We start from the raw sequence: 23,963 nt of genomic DNA on the forward strand, positions 1-23,963 counted from the left end.
TTTTCCAAAAGTGAACCATCTAATTTTTTAAATTATCTATGCAAGCAGATTTTTCAAAAAAATTACACCACTTTTCAATGAAAAACTTCTGGGGAGGTAAGTTTTTTTAAAAGGTTATGGACTTCTTCATTAATAAATCAAGCTTCATTCATAGATTCGCGCATTGGTACAAAACATTTGCATCTAAGGTCACAAGGGTAAAAGTGTCAATGGATCATTATAAAATATATTTTCCATTTATAAACTAACTTATTGAATAGAATACTGATTCAAATTCTATTTTTAAAAAGAATTTTGATACGAACTTCGGTTTAGTTATAAGTTTCAAAAATAACGAACTACTTTTATAGCGTACAGTTTTGACATTTCCTCATTATAGGTGCCTACACTTGACAGTGAGAGTCTAAATAAGACAAAATAGAGCCCAGATCTACATAATTATAATACGAGTTCTAGTCATAGTAGATTCTATTTGTAGATCTAGATATAGACTTAGATGTAGACTTAAATCTAGATATAGTCTTAGATCTAACTCTAGATCTTGACTTAGAGACTTAGATTAATTTCTAGATCTATGGCAATCTAGGCTTAGATCTAGTTAATTCTAGTTCTAGACCTAGATCTTGAATCTATATTTAAATCTAAAACTAGGTCTAGATGTAGCTAGATCTATGTCTAGTTTGCATGATAAATGACAATGACGATATTAATATTTATTTGTCATTTGTACACAATTGTAGCTTAAAGTAGGTCAAGAATTTTTTTTTTAGTGTTGCAATTTATATTATTTTGTTAGAAGAATATATCTTTTTTTTTAGTTTCTCTTTATTATAGTGTAACATGTTATTACTTTTGAATGCGTGGATAATTATTATTTAAAAACAAAATATAAGTGTACGTTAAATGAATATTTGGAGATGCTGTGGCTGAGGGGTAAAGCACTTGGAACTGGAAGTCCCGTGTTCAAATCCTGATGAAGACTCTAGTTGAACCACTTTGGGGGCCGATTTGAGTTTGTGTTTCACATAAACTGTCTGTGTAACCTTGTTTTAATTTATTTAACTGTTTCATCATGAAAACTTGCGGAAATACCCGCTGATAATTAATAATTATATTTTGAAAATATCATAACAGTCCTGTCAAATCAGAGTTTTCTAGTGTGGCCAATTAGCTAGTTAATGCTTTTTAAAACTATTATAGCATGTGTTACTACTACTCGCCTTCTATTGTATACTTTCTGATTGTAATGATTTTACTAAAGTGTTACTCTTGCCAAATGTCAATACTTATCTGTTATAAATCCCACGGCTCTATTTTTACATCGGTTCTAGATTCTTAATATTTCATTGAGTTGAGGGGTCCAGATCTAATGGAAATATATTATAGGTTACATAGCATTTAAGTTTTATATTCCCTTTAGATATGTAAAAATGTCTTTCATTTGGGATAGGTTTTCAAATTTATTTTATTGCTATACAGCTCCATTTTCTGTAGTAAACTCCCCGACTCGGGCTAACAAAGTCAAGCGTTCATATTAGTTCTAGATACGGTACAGATACTATTATAGACTTAGATCTATGAGTTATAATAGGCTAGGCATAGATCTATATAATAGATCTAATAAGTAATATATTACTGAATTTGATTAAAGTCTGGAATAAACTCTCTAGTGTCTAGAACTTGAATCTAAATCTAAACAATTCTGATTCGATTAAAAAAAAATAATACATTTGCATCATTAGTTTTGGATTTAGATCTAGAAAGTAGTCTAATAACTAAAATCTAGATCTAGAACTAGTCAAAATAGATTTTCTAGATCCAGAATTCAAGCTGCACGTAGGCCTAAATGTTTTGTTGTTTTTTATTTGCTCTGAGCATCGGATTTTGTTTCAAACTTTGAAAAAGTTTTCTTGACCTTGAGTCTAAATCTAGATGTTAGACATAGAGCTATAATAGCTAGTGCCAACATCGATTCTAAGTAACTAACTCTAGATATACAATGTAGTCTAAGCTCTAGCTAGTGAATGTCGTGGATTCATGTTTCTTTTTTGTATAGAATACTAAATCTAGAACTATATAATATATGTAGGTCTGGTAGATTAGATCTAGCGAAAGTCTGTATTAAAGTTAATTAAAGCTTCCTTAGCCGCGGATTGGTTCTGGATTAGATCTAAGACTCTAGACAGATCTATATCTATAGAGAAAGTCTGAATGACCATGGTCGTGTTCTGCAATCGACTGAAACGACCCGTTGTTATATTTTCAAAAAATGAAATTAACTGACATTTCACCGACGAGCCGTGATCGCGCGTGTTTTCACCCATGACATATATAGATCTAATAATAGATGCCTCTATGTCCAACTAGATCTAGATCTAGATCTACCCATGTAGCGTTTTACCGGTCATGACAACGGAATTTTAAAAATGTCCACATTTTATGACATCGCCTTGAAAAGTAGCGATTTTCAAGATTTTTCCAGGTCTGAAATTTCATTTTTTATCAATTCCAGACTTTTTCCAGATTTTCCAGACCGCGTATACACCCTGACACCAAATAAATTCACCTCTAGATGAAGGAACCTCAATTCATTGTAAGAATTAAATAGTTTGCAGTGCATATATTTGTATATTTGTATAAACTATTTATAGACTTTTGGAGATTGAAAATATTAAACCTACGTATAACACTTCTAATATTATGTTTTTTAAAAATAATTCTTGATGTATATATATATATGCTTTTCTTTTCTCTAAGGAAGTTGAAAATTTCAAATGTATGTATGAGTCTTTAAAATTAGCTTCCTTTTAATAAAAAAATGAAGAAGGCATTATTTTATTTCTTTTAGATTACTAATAAGTTAAATACACAGGTATCTGTTTCCGTTCTCCATTGTATAATGACTGAATGTGCTATTTCCTTTCTAAGCAACAAATTCAATGAAATGGAAAGCTGTAAATAATTGACCAGAAAAATGCGGCATCGTAAGTTTTCTCTCAAGACGCACTATAGTAAGACTCTAACACGTCACCAAGAGCGTCATTAAAGATGTCAATGTTGCATGAATTAGTTTTCATGTCATCACATTCAAGTTTTACGTCGAAACATTCACAAAGGTGAATCATTAATTCCATTTTTTCCTGAGACATAAAACACTATGTTGACACACATTGTGGAGATACTTCACTCTCCTGAAAGATAAATTTTGAGTGGGACTCTCTTGTTTGGTTTACGTTGTAGTTTGTACCTAATAGGTCTCTTCAAAGGTATTTTTTAAAATTATTTTAGTAATATTTTTAATATTTTGAGTTGTTTATAATAACGACACATTAAGAGTAATTTAAATTCTAATTGAGCAGCATTTGTAATGAAATCAAAATTGACATTTTCAACCATTTTATTAGTCCATAGATTTGCGCAACGTACTGACTTCATTCTTTGAACAAAATCCTCATCTAGGTTGAGATAACGCATAAATAAACACACATACGATCAATGTTATTGTGTGTGTGTGCGTGTTTTTACCGTTTGATATTATTTTTGATATAGAAAAAAAATTATTTTTTTATACATTTTTAATAATTAGCGAACTTTGTGCATAGACTTCATATCACTGACTTCACATCACTGACTTCACATGACTGACCATATCACTGACTTCACATCATTGACTTCACATCACCGACTTCACATCACTGACTTCACATCGCTGACTTCACATCACTGACTTCACATCATTGACTTCACATCGCTGACTTCACATCACTGACTTCACATCTCTGACTTCACATCACCGACTTCACATCATTGACTTCACATCCCCGACTTCACATCATTGACTTCACATCACTGACTTCACATCACTGACTTCACATCACTGACTTCACATCGCTGACTTCACATCATTGACTTCACATCACTGACTTCACATCACTGCACTGACTTCACATCATTGACTTCACATCACTGACTTCACATCGCTGACTTCACATCACTGACTTCACATCGCTGACTTCACATCACTATCTAATGAAGTAGACTAGAGACCATATATTTCAGCATGATCTCGTGTTCATCTGTAGTCAACAAGAAGACATTCTCTCGTGTATCCTTTCCACATGGACCAGGACGGACTAAGGATTGAGCATAGCGATAAATGCTGCTCGAATTTAACAAATGAGATATTTGTGTTACTCCCCTTTGTCTAGTACTGCTTGATGTTAAGGACTGAAATACTCTTGTAGCCTCCCTTTGTCTAGTAAACATTTATACATTGCAATTGTACAACCATCAAAAAACTTTACTCTTGTCGAGTAATAAGTTCTAGGAAAACATTTTTAATGCCTTCAATACTTTAAATTGATGCTGGCAAAGGTCTTCGAAGAAAGTAATAGAAGTAAACTTGTTAGTAAGCACAGAGAAATACATTGTCCTGTTTATTGAATGAATTAGTGAATTATGTTTATTTCAGCTTTTCAAGGTTTGATAATCAATACACCGAAGCCACACCAAAGAGAACGCTTCAATAAAGACGCCACACAAAATAAGCTATTAAAATGAAATTGTATAGTCCACACCAGGTCATTAATTATTGATCTAGGCATCAACCAATAAAATCCAACTCCTGCCAACTTTCAGAGAACAGGACGAGGACAAAATGGTATAGGAAGTGCTCACTTGTAACGTTTGATAAACTCCTTGGGTGTTGACGTAGATTTCCCATCAATACAAAGGTACAATTTTAATAAGAAGATGAATTACTAATGTCATTTTTGAGAGCTTCCGTTTGTTTCCATAGTAACCTATAACAAAGCAAAGCCCCTTGCCTGTATAAAAGAACGAAATGACGTGGCATTATGTGCTAGTAGTGTACTGACTTGGTTTATAAAGTTAGACGTTAACTAAGTTGAAAAGACAAGTGTAACCTGAACATATGTTATTACCTGCTAGATCCCTAGTATTCATTTAAAGTTCATTTCTGTTTAAAGAATCGTATGTTCAATCAATTAGGTGTTGCCAAATATTAACTTTTTGTTGAATTTTAAAAATTACTGCTGACTATTTCAAATGCTACAATAAAATTCAGTGACACTTTTGTGAAGATTTAGAACATTTTCTGAAGCCATTCTAAGACACCTTTTCTTTTAGTGTTGTTGTTAACTACAGCACAAGCTCGACCAAATATGACTCTAACACAGGGGAGTACCACACGTAGAGGCATAGTCATAAATAGCTGGAGTGTTCGTTGATCCGGTGTATAGAATAAGGAAGTTTTATTTAGCGAAACATTTGACTCAACTCTCTAACCATAAGTGTAAACAGCAAGGCGGATAACTGCCATGAACTTTCACCGAGCCCCAAAGAAACGTAAACGCAGTTCAGGTACAAATTAAAAAGTTGAACGATTTTATCAAATGTAAAATGTGATCTGTGTCTTAGAAGTGTTTTCCAGAAGTAAGATTAGATGTGTGTATCTTAGCTCAGATTTAAAGCAGGGGGACAGAAGATCGCAGCCGTAAGGACTAGAACTCGGCACCCCCGTGACTTCTGCAGAAAACACGACCATCCAGATATAGAGGCATGATATTAAATAGTGTATTAAGCTAATATCATTAAGTGTATTTAATTAATATGAGTAAGTATATGATTTTAATACGAGCAAGTATATAATGTTAATACGAGTAGGTATATGATGTTAATGTGGGCAAGTATATGAAGTTAATTCTAATAATTGTATAGAGCTCTAATGAATGTCTAACGTCTCATCTGAACTTCTACTGCAGCTGGAGCCAAAACTTTAGTTTCTCCTCAAATGTCAAGTTTACAATGACTACACAACTTTGTGGACTTGGCTTTCTGTTCTGGGCAGGTAGGAAGAGGACTTTTTATTTCTTTTGCGACATTAACATTTGTGTTCATACCCATATGAAATTCAATCGTCAACGAATGGTCTTACTTTTGTACTTTGGTGAATACTTTCCATTCGTAATTGTCGAGTATATTCTCAATTAGCCTTATACTTTGTGCAAAGAAAATAATGTTTTAAATTACGTAGCATGCTGTATGTAAAGAACAAATACCATGATTAAGTTAATTTTTTTTCTTACATCGAAGCTAACGATGAGTGAATCTTTCAGTAATTTTCGTATTTAATTGACAAGCTTAAGGAAAAGTAGTTTTGTCTTGGTTTGAAAATGTATAAATACATGGACACGGTGTTTTGCTATGAAAAGAAGTATACGACTTAAATTTGACTTCCTTATTCAAAGAGTACGTTACCTATAACGAGATTTAGTAATAGAATTATTTGTCATACTTTTAAACCGAAATAAAACCGGGGCGCCGTAGTATGCCCCCTTATTGGCTCTAATTGAGAGAGAGAGACAAATGTCACAATTTGTATAAGTAAATTTATAAATATAAAACAATACGTTAATTTTTAACCAAATTAAGAGATAAGATTGAAATGGTACAAGTTAGTTCTAGAGAAAGAGAGAGTCCATGACCAATCAACTTCAACATCTTCTGACAGTCTAGCCATTTTGCATTGTGTATTATATCAATATTATATTAATTTTGTGTTATTATTTTATAAACTGCATGTGTACAGTGTATATTTCGTCCAATCTCTTTTGTTGACGTGTGAGGTCATATGAGGAGGTGGGGGGAGAATGTGTCCGTGCTGCGGTCAATACAAACTGAACTCGTGTATTCGAGTTTTATCATTGTGCCCACAAAGAATAATGAAAAAAAAAGTAAATTAAACAATAGAACGAATGAATTCGTAGAGTAGAACAAAAGATGTATGACTTTTAGAGTATGAACACTGATAGTTATCGGCAATTACACTTTAATATTTCGAGACCAAAAGCATGAAGTGTGGTAGCTAGTCGTAGGCAGTATTTAGTATAAGTCTATCGCAATGATCTTGAGTATTCTGAATAAGAATGCCCCCCATGTCAAGTGAAAGTTGAAATTATAGTCGAGCGAAGGAAAGATGCCCTTTATTTCCATTAGGAAGAGAGGTTGTTATTTGGGGATGGGCTTTTCAAATTCAAAATAGAACATAATTGGGAATATGAATACAGTACTCCTTGCTTCGTAAGCCAACAGTAAGGGAGATACATAATTTTCTTAGAATTAGTAGAATACAAATTAAATTATTTACTGCTTTCGATCTAGAGCCAATACGTTTTTGGACATTTTCATAACAAAGTAAATTATGTCAAGGACTTTAAACTTAAACTTTGATGTTACAAACAAAATTAAAGCTACAAACGGATGTGCTTACAAACTATGAAAGTACGTTGCTAAAAGGCACACAATTTATTATCGAACGCTAAAAAGAAACTTAGAAGCTTATACAAAATTCCTTTATTCTGAGCACCAGAAACACTAAAAAGCTTATTATGTATGGTTTAGCCTCGATGTATGGAAACCTATGATATAACCTATAACATCTACTGTAACTTCTCACACAATCCTGACATGCGTACATAACATTTTTAATAAATTATCTTTTTTTCCCAATAAATAGGTTCATGGCTTAACACCAACTACTATGTGTCGTCATTAGACTATAAGAAGTTCAACATTAGCGGCAGGATTTACTGTCATTCTTTGCAAACTTCTTTCACTTTTGACGACGCTGTAAACAATTGCCTCAAAATTGGAGCCGCTCTTGCCTTTTTTGACGACAACGCTGAATACTTGACAGCGTTTCAGAAGATAATTGTCAACGCCAGCCAAGAGAAACAGACCTGGATTACGTTCAACGCCACTGCTGTCAACTCCAAATATGTCTTTTATTGGAAAAAACAAAAATTTAACGACTCTGTGTGGGCAAGCGGTGAACCCAGTGATCAGTGTACTAGCACTAAAACTAAGTGCTGCGCACGGATGAGGCTAAAACCGAGAGGCTTAGCGGACAAGGACTGTTCAAATAAGTTTGCTTACCTTTGTAAAGCGATACCTGTATGCCCTGCGCATGCGCTGGGCTGCTATTTGAGTTGCGGTGAGACTATAACAAACCTAACTTGTTTACCAGGATTTCAATTCTACGCAGCTAACACATCGTGCGTAGATGTGAATGAATGTGAACAAAATACATCTTTATGTCAAGGAACGTGTCAGAACACAGTGGGCTCCTACCGCTGTACGTGTAACACAGGCTACAAACTGAGTGGAAGTTACTTGTGTGTGGACATTGATGAATGTAGTCTGGGAAATCATACGTGTCAACAAGTCTGTGTGAATGTCATAGGCTCATATCATTGCAGCTGTAGTGTTGGTTACATGGCCTCGGACAGCGGACAATGCCTTGATATTAATGAATGTAGCATTGGTGCCAAGCCATGCCAACAGACCTGTACCAATACGAATGGATCATTTTTATGCAGCTGCGAAACCGGATGGACTTTGTCTTTAAATAGACGCAACTGCACCTTGAATGATGAGTGTGTCTCCTCTCCTTGCCAGCATGAGTGTGTACGTACAAATAAGAGCTTTGTGTGTAGCTGTTATCCAGGGTACACATTGCATAGCAACGGAATAAACTGCACAGACGTCAATGAGTGTAAAAGCAGCGTGTGCCAACACAATTGCACCAATACAGACGGGTCTTACATATGTACTTGCCTTTATGGATACAATTTGCAGCCGGATAATACTTCTTGCTCTGACATCGATGAGTGTTCAAACAATATATCCCTATGCAGTGACATTTGCAGAAACACTCCCGGCGGTTACCTCTGCGGATGCCTTGACGGGTTCCGCGTTGTAAACCAAAACTGCTCCGACATTGATGAATGTGAAAACACTTTAAAAAATAACTGCTCACATCATTGCAATAATACACCCGGCAGCTACACGTGTTGGTGCGACGATGGTTATCGGTTATCAGAAAACCTGACTACATGCCTGGACATAGATGAATGTCTGGAATACACCTATAGATGCTCAGATATATGCATCAACACAATAGGCAGCTACAGGTGTGCCTGTGGTCCAGGTTATATCCCTGACGCAGATAATATAACCTGCCTTGACGTCGATGAATGTCAGAATATAACATGTGGGCATAGCTGTATCAACACGATTGGCTCTTTTGTCTGCAAGTGTGACGAAGGCTTCAACCTTGACAGTTTGGATATGTCCTCGTGCAATGACGTTGATGAATGCCTAGAAGCATCCCAGTTCTGCAACCAAACATGCGATGTTGCCCCAGATTCAAACATATCAGCCTGCCAAGTAAATGTACAAGATTGTAAGCTGTGCGATCACTTGTGTCTAAATACCAATGGCTCGTACTTGTGTACTTGTCAAACCGGATATGGACTTAACTCTACTGACAATACAACTTGTTACGACATAGACGAATGCAGTCTCAACTCCAGCCTGTGTGAATTCTATTGCAACAACACCCCAGGCTCATACTTCTGCTCATGTCCTCAGGGTTACCACCTTTCAGAAAATAAACACTCATGCAACAAAAAGGGAGCGTACTCTCAATGCCCTTGCCGTTGTTATGGTCGTAAAGAAATAACAAACGTGACGACACAACAACTTAAGGAGCAGCTTGAAACATTAAGCAAAGACATTCAAGTCCAGGAGGTCAATCTACTCTCTACAAAGTTGCTACTTACATGCCAACCCGACGACCGACCTGCGAGCAATGTTATTGGCTATGTCGGGATTGTGATGCTTACATTTGTGTTTGGATCTGTAGTAGTGTTGGATCTTATACGTTTATTAAGGCACATGCTCTTTGCAAGAGGATCACATACAGACAGACTGTGATAACTGTTTTTTAGTGATTCAGTAATGTTGTTCCTGGTCGATACATACATTTTGAAACATACAAAACGCCAAGCTACTTCATTAAAAACCAGGGCCTTTGAGGAGCTATCAAGTAGAGATAAGAAACTATTTTAGCGTCACAAATATGTGACAAATAAAGAAAAACAAAGCCAGTATAACGTAAGCACACCTTGACAATTTATTTCTAGACAATTTTAAATATTTGAAATGCCAAACAAGAATATTTATGGTGTTGGAAAAGACGTTTGATGTAACTATCGTCTCAGATACAAAGTTCTTAATTTAAAAAAAAATCACCCAAACAAAGACAAGAAAATGGAACATATACTGACATTACTAATGGACATACGCGTTATACAGAGCATATAAATGGACGTTACACGATATACTTATCATACTAATGGACGTTACACGATCTTTCTATAAGGCTCTTGAGAATAGAAGAATAGGAATTGGTAGCTGTCGTGAGCATGTCATCAAATCGTTCCTCTAGTTCCGAACTGGATAATCTTAAAATAGTTTCAAGTAACTCTTTTGTAAGCATGCTGTTTATTTATTACAGTCAACGAGAGAGATAGAGGTGGGGGGGGGGGAAGAGTGAAAAGAGTAAAAGAAACACTTTCTATTGACCAGGGACTGACTGAGCATTGAGCATAGCGATACACTGTTCAAACAATAGGGGTAATAGTCGACGTTAAGGCATGACATTGTTATTGTTACTTCTCTTTGTATAGTAAACTTAAAGAGCTCGCCATTTCCACATCTAAACAAATACATTAACTCGTGTTAAGTCATGAATTGAAATAAAAACATTTACAATGGCTACGTATTGTTAAATAATACTAAAAGATTTTTAGCGAGACAATGGTGTGGGAAGAAATAAAGGTTTTAGTTATGTACATAGAAAAACCATTTTTTCCGCTCATTACATTCATTGATGAATTGAATTTATTTCATCCATAATAATTAATAAGATCGAATTACATGACGCTATAACAAATAGAGAGAACACTTCAATTAAGACGTCACACATATAGACTGTGGAAAGAAAAAGGTATATACTCTACAGCAGGTTATTTAATGAATGATTGATCTCAGCATCAACCAATGAAGTACAACTCCTGCCGACTTTAAAAGTGCAAGATGATGACAAAATGTGTCGTGCTCACTTAGAACGTCTGAAATTCTTCTTGGAAGTGAATACAGAACACGCTAAAACAAGAGTTACATCTTAGCATTGTTTATAACGGATTCCTACACATTGAAAAGTAAAATTTAAACACAGGAGGTGAATTTCGTTACGGTATTTTTTTTAGAGCTTCCGTTCGTTTCCATAGAAACCGATCACAAAGTCTCACATCTATGCAAACTGTGTGTTGATATAAAAGCACGAAGTGGCGTGGAAATGTCCTGACCTGGTTTATACAATTAGACTATACCTAAGTGAAACTCAAAGTGTCACCTGAACATAGGGAATTAATTGTTATATCCTTTGCATTCCTTTGAAGTTCATTTCATGTCTTATGTTGCTATATTCAATTAAGTGTTGCCATTGACATCTTGTTTCTTCCTTGCGTTTGATTTATTCAAATGCTCTCATGAAAATTACATTATATTTAAAATTACATTACTTTAAGTGCTTATTGTTACGTACAACACATGTTTGAGGTATAGTGCACAAAAAATCAAATCCAAATATGAGAGTGTCGGTACATTCGATGTATAGAATACGGAAATACTGATAAATAAAATGTTTGTGTAAATATATAATCGTGTAAACAAAAAAGATTTCTGTGATTAAGTTTTACTAAAAAAAAAAATAAGCACTGTTTAATCCAAAAAAAAAATACCTGAACGATTTTCTAGATGTCAAGTATGTTGTTTTCGTTTTCTTTGTATTTGTTATGTGTTTTGGACGTTTTTAGATTAGATTATATCCTAGCCTTAATCCTCAGCAGGAGGACAGCAGTTGGTAGCGAGAAGGACTTGAACTCGGGATCATAGAGACGACTGCCCGCAACGCAGAACACACGACGGGCCAGATATCGAGTCATGATATTAGTGAATTTGCTAATATCAGTAAATGTATTACGCCAATATGAATAAGTGTATAGAGCTTTACTGAATCTCTAACGTCTAATCTAAGTTTATACTGCAGCAGGAGCCAAAACTTTAGCAGCTTCTCGAATGTCATGTTTACAATGAATACACAACTTTGTGGACTTTGCTTCCTGTTCTGGGCAGGTAGGAAGAGGTCTTTTTATTTTTTTTGCGCCATTAACATTTAGTTAACAATTTGTTTACTCTGTGATGACTTTCTGCACATTTCATCAACGGTCAATAAGATGAACACATTCAAGCATCAAATATCTTATCTTATAATGCATGGACGTTCTTGTACAAAGGGATATTGTATGTCTACGTCCTACTTGTGTCCATGTGTTAAATCTCCACAAGTCTTTGGCTTACACGGCTGATTCAAGGTACCCGTTTCTTCATATAATGGTACTAGCAAAGAAAGAGTTTGTTTAACGAATTGGTGCTGAAATATGGAAAAGTTTTTTGCGTCTCTGGGTATTTTAATGATTTACTTCATTAACAAGTGGAGTTTCAGATAATTTGTCATATAAGTAACTATACTTAAACAGTATAGGTTTTATAGTTTTTTTCCTCACTTAACAGCGCTGACAATATTTGAATTTGGAAAGATCGGCTCCAGTCAGATTGACATTTATGTTACTAAACTAACTCTCTTCGGAAAATGTCTATGCATTGCATTTTTTAAATTTCTTGTACATATACTATATAACCGTCCGTGAAAAGTATTACTCCTATTTAAGAACGAATAATTTCAACTATTCATTTATTGAATCATAATCTATAAAACAATATAATTAAAAAACTACATTAATACTTTATGCAAAGGAAAGAACCCTGATATTAAGTATAATGTATTTTTTTTTAAAAACTAATAAAGTGCAATTATTAAATTTTACATTTTTCAACAATTAAAGGCTACGATGTACGTGTGTTTGAGATATTTCTAAATAATTTCTAATATACATTACAAGGTAACAGTTTTTTGGCTTTAGGTAAAGTACTTTTGCTGGGTTTGATAATGTCACTTCTCGTAATGTAGGCTTCAATGTCACAAGAGATATGTAAACACATTGGTTTCGCAAACATTAAGTTTTTAAACAGAAGAATGGAAAATGAAGGATTGATTTTTAGAAACGAAAAGTTTAACTTTATTTTATGTTTGATATGTTTCTGTTTCAAAGTGATAGCATTTAAAAAAAATGACATAACCTTAAATCAAGGTCATCTGTTTCCATGGTAATGGTTAACGATGGTGTTGTGTGGCCAGCACAAAACATAACCAATTCTATTTTTTTCCCCAATGTATTTCAGGTACCCATTAGAGTTAGGTGTATTCAGTGACCCCTTTAAATCAAGAAATTCTAAATCCCAGTCTTCGCCGAGATTTGAACCTGCCATCCCTTTGTTCGGAAGCCAACAGCTTTACCACTCGGTCACCAGGCCCACTAAGAAAAGCAAATTAATTCCTTTACTTCCATGATTAAGAACGGTTGTTATTAGAAGGTATCATTATTATCTCATTCATTTTATGCTATGGACAACATAAGAGATGGGCTTTTAAAATACAACATCTTCCCTAAACACAAATACCCTTGCTTGGAAAACAAACAGAAAGATACAATGAAATCTTTTTGAATACAAACAGTTTCTCTTAACTGACTTCTACAAGGGAGCCATACGGTCCATGACTTATAACCCAAACTATAACATCTCACATAGTCCTGACTTATATATATATATATATGTTACGATCATCAATGGTGCCAATGTCACGATCTTTTATGATGTTAGATGTCACGTTGAAGATTATCTTAATCTGAACAGCACAATCAATGATCGTAATTTGCCGAGGATTTAGAAATCGTCAGTTGATAAGATGATCGTTTAGAAGTTGCTAGTTGATAAGATGATCATCTAGAAGTTGCCAGTTGATAAGAGGATCATCTAGAAGTTACTAGTTGACAAGACGAACTAAGTATATTATTATTAATATTCAATGAAGAAACTTCTCTTCGTCTAAAACAAATACTTTAATTCAAAACTTGGAAAAGCTATTCACAAATAATTACAATGGTTAAATGTACTTGAATAGAATAGAACAGTGATGCCCAAACTACGGCCCGCGGGCCATATCCGGCCCGCGACGTGGTTCCATCCGGCCCGCCGCAATGTCGGCACTAAGTGTAGAAATCTACCTTCCAAACAAAAAAAAAAGTTGAAAAAATGTATCTTTACCTACGTTTGGGCCCTCACTTTTTCTCTGATGGATTGGTATCATGATCTTTAACATTTGTGTGTTTATGAGCATAATAATAAGCCAACATATTTATTTTATAAAGAAAGTGTGCCTGTTTGATAAAACAACAACATAAAAACAGCATTATAAAATTAATATGGTGGCATTCTAGGTTTGAGCCGCGAAAAAAAAATGTTAAACTATTCTTAGATATTGGAGGATCCATGGAGATTTATCAAAAAGAGGCCACAAAATGAGCCGGTGTTGCTCACATTTAAGTACAGAGATAATGATTGTGTTTATCGCGTAAAAAAAATATAATTGTCAAATAACCTATTAATTAATTATTAAATCCATAGGTTTCTACCGAAATAGTTTCAGAACAATTTCATTTCATTTTATAACTTTTCGTTCATGTGGCCCGCGAGACGAGTGTAGGAAATTATAAAGGCCCGCGGGCCGAATTAGGTCGGGCATCCCTGAAATAGAACGTGTATATTCTATTAAATAAATGATCTACACAATAATATGTCTTCTTCCTTGAGTTATAACACGAGACTTTAGTACATCTTATATCTAACACGTTCCGCACGACACTGGCGGTAATATCTCGAAGCTTACAGAGCTTTGGGCGTTTTGCCATGTGACTAAATATCTTTTTGTCGCTTGGTTAAAATCTGACCAATAAATGCAGCTCAATGTACAATAATTAATATTTCAAACCAATCACATTTATTTCAAAACATAATTTTGTTGCCTGATGGAAATTCCCGAGATAGCTAAAATTCTGGCTGGCAGACCTTGGGCTAAATATAGATACAGTGTATGTGACAATATCACATATTTAAAACTAATTGTCTTTTTTTTCCCCTAATAAATAGGTTCATTGTTAAACATCAACTACTATGTGTCCTCATCAGACTATAACATGTTCAATATAAGCGACAGGATTTACTGTCATTCTTTGCAAACTTCTTTCACTTTTGACGACGCTGTAAACAATTGCCTCAAAATTGGAGCCGCTCTTGCCTTTTTTGACGACAACGCTGAATACCTGACAGCGTTTCAGAAGATAATTGTCAACGCCAGCCAAGAGAAGCAGACCTGGATTACGTTCAACGCCACTGCTGTCAACTCCAACTATGTCTTTTATTGGAAAAAACAGAAATTTAACAACTCTGTGTGGGCGAGTGGACAACCCGATGGTGAGTGCACTTCTAGGTCAAAAAAAAAGTGTTGCGCACGGATGAGGCTAAAACCGAGAGGCTTAGCGGATATGGACTGTTCAAATAAGTTTGCTTACCTTTGTAAAGCGATACCTGTATGCCCTGCGCATGCGCTGGGCTGCTATTTGAGTTGCGGAGAGACTATAACAAACCTAACTTGTTTACCAGGTTTTCAATTCTACGCAGCTAACACATCGTGCGTAGATGTGAATGAATGTGAGCTTAATACATCTTTATGTGAAGGAGCTTGTCAGAACACAGTGGGCTCTTACAGCTGTACGTGTAACACAGGCTACAAACTGAGTGGAAGTTACTTGTGTGTGGACATTGATGAATGTAGTCTGGGAAATCATACGTGTCAACAAGTCTGTGTGAATGTCATAGGCTCATATAATTGCAGCTGTAGTGTTGGTTACATGGCCTCGGACAGCGGACAATGCCTAGATATTAATGAATGTAACATTGGCGCCAAGCCATGCCAACAGACCTGTACCAATACGAATGGATCATTTTTATGCAGCTGCGAAACTGGATGGACTTTATCTTTAAATAGACTCAACTGCACCCAGATTGATGAGTGTGCCTCATCTCCTTGCCAGCATGATTGTGTACATACAAACACGAGCTTTGTGTGTAGATGTTTCCCAGGGTACACATTGCAGAGCAACGGAATAAACTGCACAGACATTGATGAGTGTAAAAGCAGCGTGTGCCAACACAATTGCACCAATACAGACGGGTCTTACTTATGTACTTGCCTGTATGGATACAATTTGCAGCCGGATAATACTTCTTGCTCTGATATTGATGAATGCTTACAAAATAGCTCTATATGCAGTGACATTTGCAGAAACATTCCCGGCGGTTACCTATGTGGATGTCCTCATGGGTTCTATGCTATTAACCAGAACTGCTCTGACGTTAACGAATGTGAGAACACCTCAAAGAACAACTGCTCACATCATTGCAATAACACAGAAGGCAGCTACACGTGTTGGTGTGATGATGGTTATCGGTTATCAGAAAACCTGACTACATGCCTGGACATCGATGAGTGTGAGGAATACACCTATAGATGCTCTGATATATGCATCAACACAATTGGCAGCTACAGGTGTGCCTGTGGTCCAGGTTATATCCCTGACGCAGATAATATAACCTGCTTGGACGTCGATGAATGTCATAATATAACATGTGGTCATAGGTGCGTCAACACGATTGGCTCTTATGTCTGCCAATGTGACGAAGGCTTCATCCTTGACACTTTAAATATATCTGCATGCAATGACGTTGATGAATGCCTAGAAGCATCCCAGAGCTGCAACCAAACTTGTGATGTTGCCCCAGATTCAAACATATCAGCCTGCCAAGTAAATGTACAAGATTGTAAGCTGTGCGATCACTTGTGTCTAAATACCAATGGCTCGTACTTGTGTACTTGTCAAACCGGATATGGACTTAACTCTACTGACAATACAACTTGTTACGACATAGACGAATGCAGTCTCAACTCCAGCCTGTGTGAATTCTATTGCAACAACACCCCAGGCTCATACTTCTGCTCATGTCCTCAGGGTTACCACCTTTCAGAAAATAAACACTCATGCAACAAAAAGGGAGCGTACTCTCAATGCCCTTGCCGTTGTTATGGTCGTAAAGAAATAACAAACGTGACGACACAACAACTTAAGGAGCAGCTTGAAACATTAAGCAAAGACATTCAAGTCCAGGAGGTCAATCTACTCTCTACAAAGTTGCTACTTACATGCCAACCCGACGACCGACCTGCGAGCAATGTTATTGGCTATGTCGGGATTGTGATGCTTACATTTGTGTTTGGATCTGTAGTACTGTTGGATCTTATAAGTTTTGTAAGTCACATGCTCTTAGCAAGAGGATCACATACAGACAGACTGTGATAACTGTTTTTTAGTGATTCAGTAATGTTGTTCCTGGGCAATACATACATTTTGAAACAATCCAAACCAAGCTTCTTCATTTAATAAAAAAACTATTTGAAACTCATTTATTATAGGTCCACAATGCACTGTCTATGTTGAAAATAAAATTTAAAAGTAAAGTAAAAATCCAATTCAGAAGGTTTTTACGGGCAGTGTGACGATGTGTTTGTGTAGATTTGTAGTTTAGCTTATAATAATTTAATTTTGTTCAATTCCCCTTTTCAGGACAATATTTGATCACTCAAACAACACCATTATGTCGGAGATACTAAGTCCAAGTGTAAACTCAAACAGAAATGCAGATAAAATAAATATAACATTTTTATTGTAGAACCTGGAATCGGTATGATGATAAACACACTTCACAAATGTCCAATTTAATTTCAATACGTTTACAATAGTAACTGAGGTCCGAAACAGTTAATGCATCTATTTATATAGTCTCTACAATCTACGTTTTTCCCTTTCTAGAACTATAAAGTTATTTTAATACGAATGGAAACTTCTTAATTTTATTTGAGTTTTAAAATAACTAATAAACAATCTTACAATACAACCTTGCCACACTATTTCTCTCTTCTAAATAATAATCTAGTGTCCAATAAATAAGTTTGTTTTCAAATATATTAAAGAAATGTAGACAGTATGGTGCATGGGCGCCCGCAGGATTGTTCATAATAAAGTGCACTGTAAACACCTGTTCCATGAAATAGAACAACAATAACAAAACAGGTGAACAAACTATTCACTATATACATGGTTAAGCTTATCCGTATCAGTCGACTTCAAGTTCTCGGCAGCATCAACTTAATACTAGGTTTGCATGCCAGCAGTCTCACCTTACTGCGGATGCCATCCCTGAGGTGTTCCCGGCATGGCCACGTTGGTTTTTGATTATGTCAATGAGACTGCTGATGTGATGCTGAGCGGCCACTATGTTAGGCTGGACAGACTGCAAAATCTGAGTAACTGGTTCAAGAATCCAGATACTGATGAAATTTTAAACAAATCAAACAAGAAAACTAAAATGCTATTTAACTTTAGTTAGGCCAATAATAGAATATGCATCCTCTGTTTCGGGACCCCTCAACTCAAGAATACATAAAGAAACTAAAACAAACGCATTGAGCAGTGAGATTTATAACAAAGTAGCAAAAATACATACAACACTGAACTCATACTGAAGTAACAAACTGAAAAGCAAAACTTAGTAAAATACTCACAAAGACACAAATATAGAGAAACATTACATATTCCATTGGCTAGGACAAATCCGTAAAAGTGCTCTTTCTTTCCTAGTGCCATTAAAGAATGGCATGGGTTGCCTGAATCAGCCAGGAAAACCAACAACCTATCATAGTTTAAGAAACTGATTAACATGCATGACTAGATTGACACATGTAAGTAAGTCTGTAGGAACAAATGAGAACACTCGAAGGATTGACACATGTAAGTAAGTCTGTAGGAACAAATGAGTACTCTCGAAGGATTGACACATGTAAGTAAGTCTGTAGGAACAAATGAGTACACTCGAAGGATTGACACATATAAGTAAGTCTGTAGGAACAAATGAGTACACTCGAAGGATTGACACATGGAAGTAAGTCTGTAGGAACAAATGAGTACACTCGAAGGATTGACACATGTAAGTAAGTCTGTAGGAACAAATGAGTACACTTGAATGATTGACACATGTAAGTAAGTCTCTAGGAACAAATGAGTACACTCGAAGGATTGACACATATAAGTAAGTCTGTAGGAACAAATGAGAACACTCGAAGGATTGACACATGTAAGTAAGTCTGTAGGAACAAATGAGAACACTCGAAGGATTGACACATGTCAGTAAGTCTGTTGGAACAAATGAGTACACTCGAAGGATTGACACATGTAAGTAAGTCTGTAGGAACAAATGAGTACACTTGAATGATTGACACATGTAAGTAAGTCTGTAGGAACAAATGAGTACACTCGAAGGATTGACACATATAAGTAAGTCTGTAGGAACAAATGAGAACACTCGAAGGATTGACACATGTAAGTAAGTCTGTAGGAACAAATGAGAACACTCGAAGGATTGACACATGTCAGTTAGTCTGTTGGAACAAATGAGTACACTCGAAGGATTGACACATGTAAGTAAGTATGTAGGAACAAATGAGTACACTCGAAGGATTGACACATGTAAGTAAGTCTGTAGGAACAAATGAGTACACTCGAAGGATTGACACATGTAAGTAAGTCTGTAGGAACAAATGAGTACACTCGAAGGATTGACACATGTAAGTAAGTCTGTAGGAACAAATGAGTACACTCGAAGGATTGACACATGTAAGTAAGTCTGTAGGAACAAATGAGTACACTCGAAGGATTGACGAAATTAAAAAGACAAATCAGAAATGTACATGAGGAGCAGCGGCACTAGTCAGGGAGTGTGTGTGTGTGTGTGTTTCTAAGGTGACGGTGGGAAGAGGTTAGCGATTGGTTGTGAATGATGCAACATATGTGGCATTGTCGTTACTTGGTATTAGTTAGGGCAGGGGTCGGCAACCTGCGGATAACGAGCCACATGGATGTTAAGCTGCGGCTCATTAGTTCCATGCGCAAATATGATTTATTTTATTGAAAAAAAAAACTTTTAAAAATTGTTCTGATTTGATTCTATCTCTCAGCCACTTGTACTCGCTTTTCAGCGCACCCCTCTTCATGTCTTGGAATGTAACATATTTGCAGGTGGAAGATATACAATTTTCTTCTGCCTTATTATTTGATAGAGATGAGTCTTACGACATAACAGACACGGCACAAGTTGGCCTTTTTGTCAGGTATATGTGTTCCCAAGTTCGAAAAGAAGAACTTCTAGGATTGCTAACGCTCTCGTGACAAACCAGAGGAAAAGATAGAGCTAATGTCGTGCGAAAATACATTCAAGACAATAAAATCGATAGAAAAAAATTGTTTCATTAGCAACTGATGGAGCCTGAAGTATGAAAGGAAAAAAAAAGGGACAAATACGATTCTTTGGCGCAAAATTAAACCATGAAATTTTAACGTTTCAATGAATAATATACCAAGTAGCGCTTTGTGTCCAAACATTTGCGGGCGAAATAGTTGAGGTCATGAATTTGTTAATCAAGATTTTTAACAGCATCTTGACGAAAGCACTCTACCAGACGTCAGTTTAACGAAATGTTCGGAAGAAAAAAACTCTTGTGGCTCTTTAGAAACGTTGCAATTTAGTTAATTGTAATTTTTGGCTCTTCCGACTCTAAAGGTTGCCGACCCCTGAGTTAGGGGAGACTACTCCAGAACGTAAGACTAAAAGATTGTGTTACTGTAGTGAGTTAGATTTTGTTTAAAGATATTATTACTAAAGTCTACTACATTAATTTCATTTGATCACAAGTTGATTTTGTTTATATTATAAATAAAGTGTTATTTAGTTTCTTGAAGTTTTATTGGTTACATTTGAGTAGTTTACCAGCAGTTTGGTCCTACATGTTGGCTATAGGAAAGTACAGTACTGATTACACAAATAGAGTTTGTCTGGCTCCACCAGTAGCCGTTTTTTTAACAACCGCCAAACAATCCAAGATCTTATCAAAGTCGTGACTGAAAGTGCCAATGAATTCGTACTTAGCAGACCATTGTGTCTCACACAAAGTAAATTTAGTACCAACGCTCTCGCTTGGGACTGTTACGGAAGAAATTGATTATCCTCTTGAAGACACTAACGGCATTACGTATATTGGAAACGTCATTCCGGTCATTAATAACAAGTTTACGTTTGCTAGACGCTCAAGGGACAAAAGCTGCTTTAGGATAGTTTTCACGAATCCTTGCCTGAACACAGTTCTGAATGCTAGCCACCACAAGGCAGCTATAATTGCCTTGGCCGAGTAGTTAGTCCATGTCTAGACTGTACATAATGTATTCGCTGACAATGACGTTAGACACAGACAGTGCTTCTCTCAGAACAACAGGACAAAACCAAAGAAGTCTTCTCGAATATAAACCGCCATCAAGAAAGCCAAAGATATCTGCTTAGTGCCTGAGATATCTCCAGATTCACTACAGATGCAGAGATGACAGCGGAGCCAACAGACCCTGCAGATAGGTGGCTGGGTTAATGCTGAAGACATTCAGAGAAGCTTTGAGGATGTCTTCTTCCCTGAAGCGTTTTCTTTGTCCACTTTATGAGCTCCTTCTTTCTCTTAATTGGCCAGCAGTCGTTTAGGGATGCGGTGAGATTCTATTCTGCAGATGTGTCCTGCCCTTCGCAGTTGGGACTACATCTGGATTGTGTAAATGCTTCAAAGGACTTCTGTATCTGGGGTTATTTTTTTGCCATTTAACATTTAGTATTCTAATTATTATCCTAATGTAAAGGCACTGTCACGGCCCGAAGATTCCAGGTATTAAGATTCCGGAGAACTTTTCATCAAGATACCAAGAAGGTAATTATATTTTAAATGCGTTTATAGAAAAGAATTTTTCTCGTGCTTTATTGGTGCTGTGGCCATTGTCTGATTTCTACATTGTTACTTATGAAGATCAATACAAAAGAGTTGTAACAAATAGCACTGCGGTAGAACAAGTAACCTAGTATAATGGGCTATAAAAAATGTATAGACTTCACTGGACCATTTAGTTACTTATTGATCTTGTATCAATCAATGACGTATAATTAGTGGAATCGTTTAAAGAAGAATACAATAATTAATGTAGTATTGACCCAATCGCAAACACGCTAATTACTGGGATAAAAGAAACATTGGCTATCGATGTTTCTAGTTATTTCTTTGTAGAACTCAATAAGTTAGAAAGACAAACAGTTTGACCTGAAAAGACAACATCGACCCTGTATGTAAAACATTTCAATGAATGTAAAGAATCGTTTGTAACATTCCTGACGCTTTAGATTGGCACGAGATATGTTATAGATAGGTCACAGCTAAAGTGCTTCCCCTTGGTTACCAGAGACACTGCTACATGTCTGTGTACATGACTCTTGGAGAATCGCATTAACATTAGCTTACACTTTTAGTCAACGAAGCTATTGGACTCAAAAACAGCCTTTGTTTGAAGTGTATTCTTTAATTCAACATCTTGTTAATGTGACTCACCTCTGTATGAATAAGAGTAACTAATATTTATATGTCATCATTAAATTGCTTTTAATTTCTTCTTTATTAAATGAAGTTACATTTGCATAAGTATTGGACAATATTTCTTACTCAGTATCAAAGTAAATAGGAACTTGTGTTTGTCAATCGAATGTACACACACGCTCAAACATAAACACACACACATATATAGCACAGTCAGTTAGCCACTGGACGTCTGTTTGGAAATATTTGCAGGTAAGATTTAGTCATTGAACTTGTGTTTGGGAGTATTTCCAGGTGAGATTAAGTCATTGAACTTCTGTTTCACTTTATTTTAAAAATTATTTCCTTCTGATTTAATATTAGTTCATAGATAGCACGTTCAAACTAAATAATTACAGAAAGTTAAATGTTTAGATTTATCACTTTCTATTCGTTTCAAACTAATATTGTTTTTTTTTTTGGGGGGGGGATATTTTCTATTAATAATTAGTTTTTCCTTGTGTTCTTGTAATCACTTAAAAATCTTGCACAAATTAAGTCAAGTTAAAATTTCATAGTAAATTATTTCAATAGAGTAAGATACCGAAGAGTGAAATGGTTTCTTTACCACATTGAATTTGATACAGACCTTTACATTTACATAGTGTTTGGACTCGAAGGTCAAAGTGCGCTGTTTTTTTTTTTTTGTTTTTTTTTGTTAAACTTACATCCATTATGACTATGATTATGATGTTCTAAAAAAAAACTGTATGTGCTACCGGTATTGTTGATATCCTGCATTCTAGACAAATCCTTTGTTATATTAGATATCCTTAATAAAACTATTATAATGAGATGCAATTCCAACAGGTCTAAATGCTAATAACAGTGTTCATTGGACAGACGTGACGATCAGATACAGATGGAAGTAAATGGCTCCAGAAGGCTTTTCACGTATACCATCACCTATCCCTTAATCTGTTGGACAGTTGGGGGTACCACACGAGATCTGTTGACCGTCTTTCTCTATTCCTCTCTGTCTTTTCCCCTGATAGAATCTCTTATTCTATTTTGTCTTCCCATCGCTTTTTTTTTTGTTACTGTTCCCTGGAGGCTTTTCACGAATTGTAAAACAAATACAACAATTACTTAAAAGGCAAGAAGACTCCTAGATTTAAAAAAAAAATCCTAAATTTTTCTATGTATTATTTATTATTCTAAATAGCCACAGATGCCTAGGGTTTGTGATCTTACGTTAAGTTATATTTTCAGTTATGTGAATAAGGAGACGCTAAAGATCTTCCGGGTTTCCATTTAGGAATTACTATGTGACAATAAGTTGTTCTAAACTCAAATGTTGTCATTGTGAAATCCAAAAGTGTTTCACAGTAAATATTTTTAATATGACATTATTAAACTGTTTGTTTATTGCATAGTGGATATATAGAAGAACAACATAAATAATTATTTTACTTTTTTTCTCTCTTTTTTTTAAATTGAACCCCCCTTTCCGAAATGAACCCCCCACCCC

At 35.6% G+C, this 23,963-nt stretch overlaps 3 protein-coding genes across 8 annotated transcripts in view; 2 read left to right on the forward strand and 1 right to left on the reverse strand.

Annotated features, from left to right (window-relative positions):
- LOC106057400 (rap1 GTPase-activating protein 1-like) overlaps positions 1–23,963 on the reverse strand; it is a 508,422-nt gene that overhangs the window by 286,577 nt on the left and 197,882 nt on the right. The gene's annotated exons all lie outside the window — the stretch shown is intronic.
- On the forward strand, positions 4,694–11,669 carry LOC129922289 (fibrillin-3-like). Its single transcript, XM_056007695.1, has 2 exons — positions 4,694–5,869; positions 7,538–11,669. The coding sequence occupies exons 1-2, from the start codon at positions 5,827–5,829 to the stop codon at positions 9,796–9,798; spliced, it is 2,304 nt and encodes a 767-aa protein (XP_055863670.1). The 5' UTR covers positions 4,694–5,826; the 3' UTR covers positions 9,799–11,669.
- Positions 11,747–17,500, forward strand: LOC129922288 (latent-transforming growth factor beta-binding protein 4-like). Its single transcript, XM_056007694.1, has 2 exons — positions 11,747–12,063; positions 15,037–17,500. The coding sequence occupies exons 1-2, from the start codon at positions 12,012–12,014 to the stop codon at positions 17,298–17,300; spliced, it is 2,316 nt and encodes a 771-aa protein (XP_055863669.1). The 5' UTR covers positions 11,747–12,011; the 3' UTR covers positions 17,301–17,500.

This window comes from Biomphalaria glabrata, chromosome 13 (genome assembly GCF_947242115.1).
Source record: "Biomphalaria glabrata chromosome 13, xgBioGlab47.1, whole genome shotgun sequence".
NCBI lineage: Eukaryota > Metazoa > Mollusca > Gastropoda > Planorbidae > Biomphalaria > Biomphalaria glabrata.

Coding starts and splice junctions, on each gene's coding strand:
- LOC129922288 (XM_056007694.1), top strand. CDS start 12,012: ATGTTTACAATGAATACACAACTTTGTGGACTTTGCTTCCTGTTCTGG. Junction 12,064..15,036: donor TTGCTTCCTGTTCTGGGCAG/GTAGGAAGAGGT, acceptor CCTAATAAATAG/GTTCATTGTTAAACATCAAC.
- LOC129922289 (XM_056007695.1), top strand. CDS start 5,827: ATGACTACACAACTTTGTGGACTTGGCTTTCTGTTCTGGGCAG. Junction 5,870..7,537: donor TGGCTTTCTGTTCTGGGCAG/GTAGGAAGAGGA, acceptor CCCAATAAATAG/GTTCATGGCTTAACACCAAC.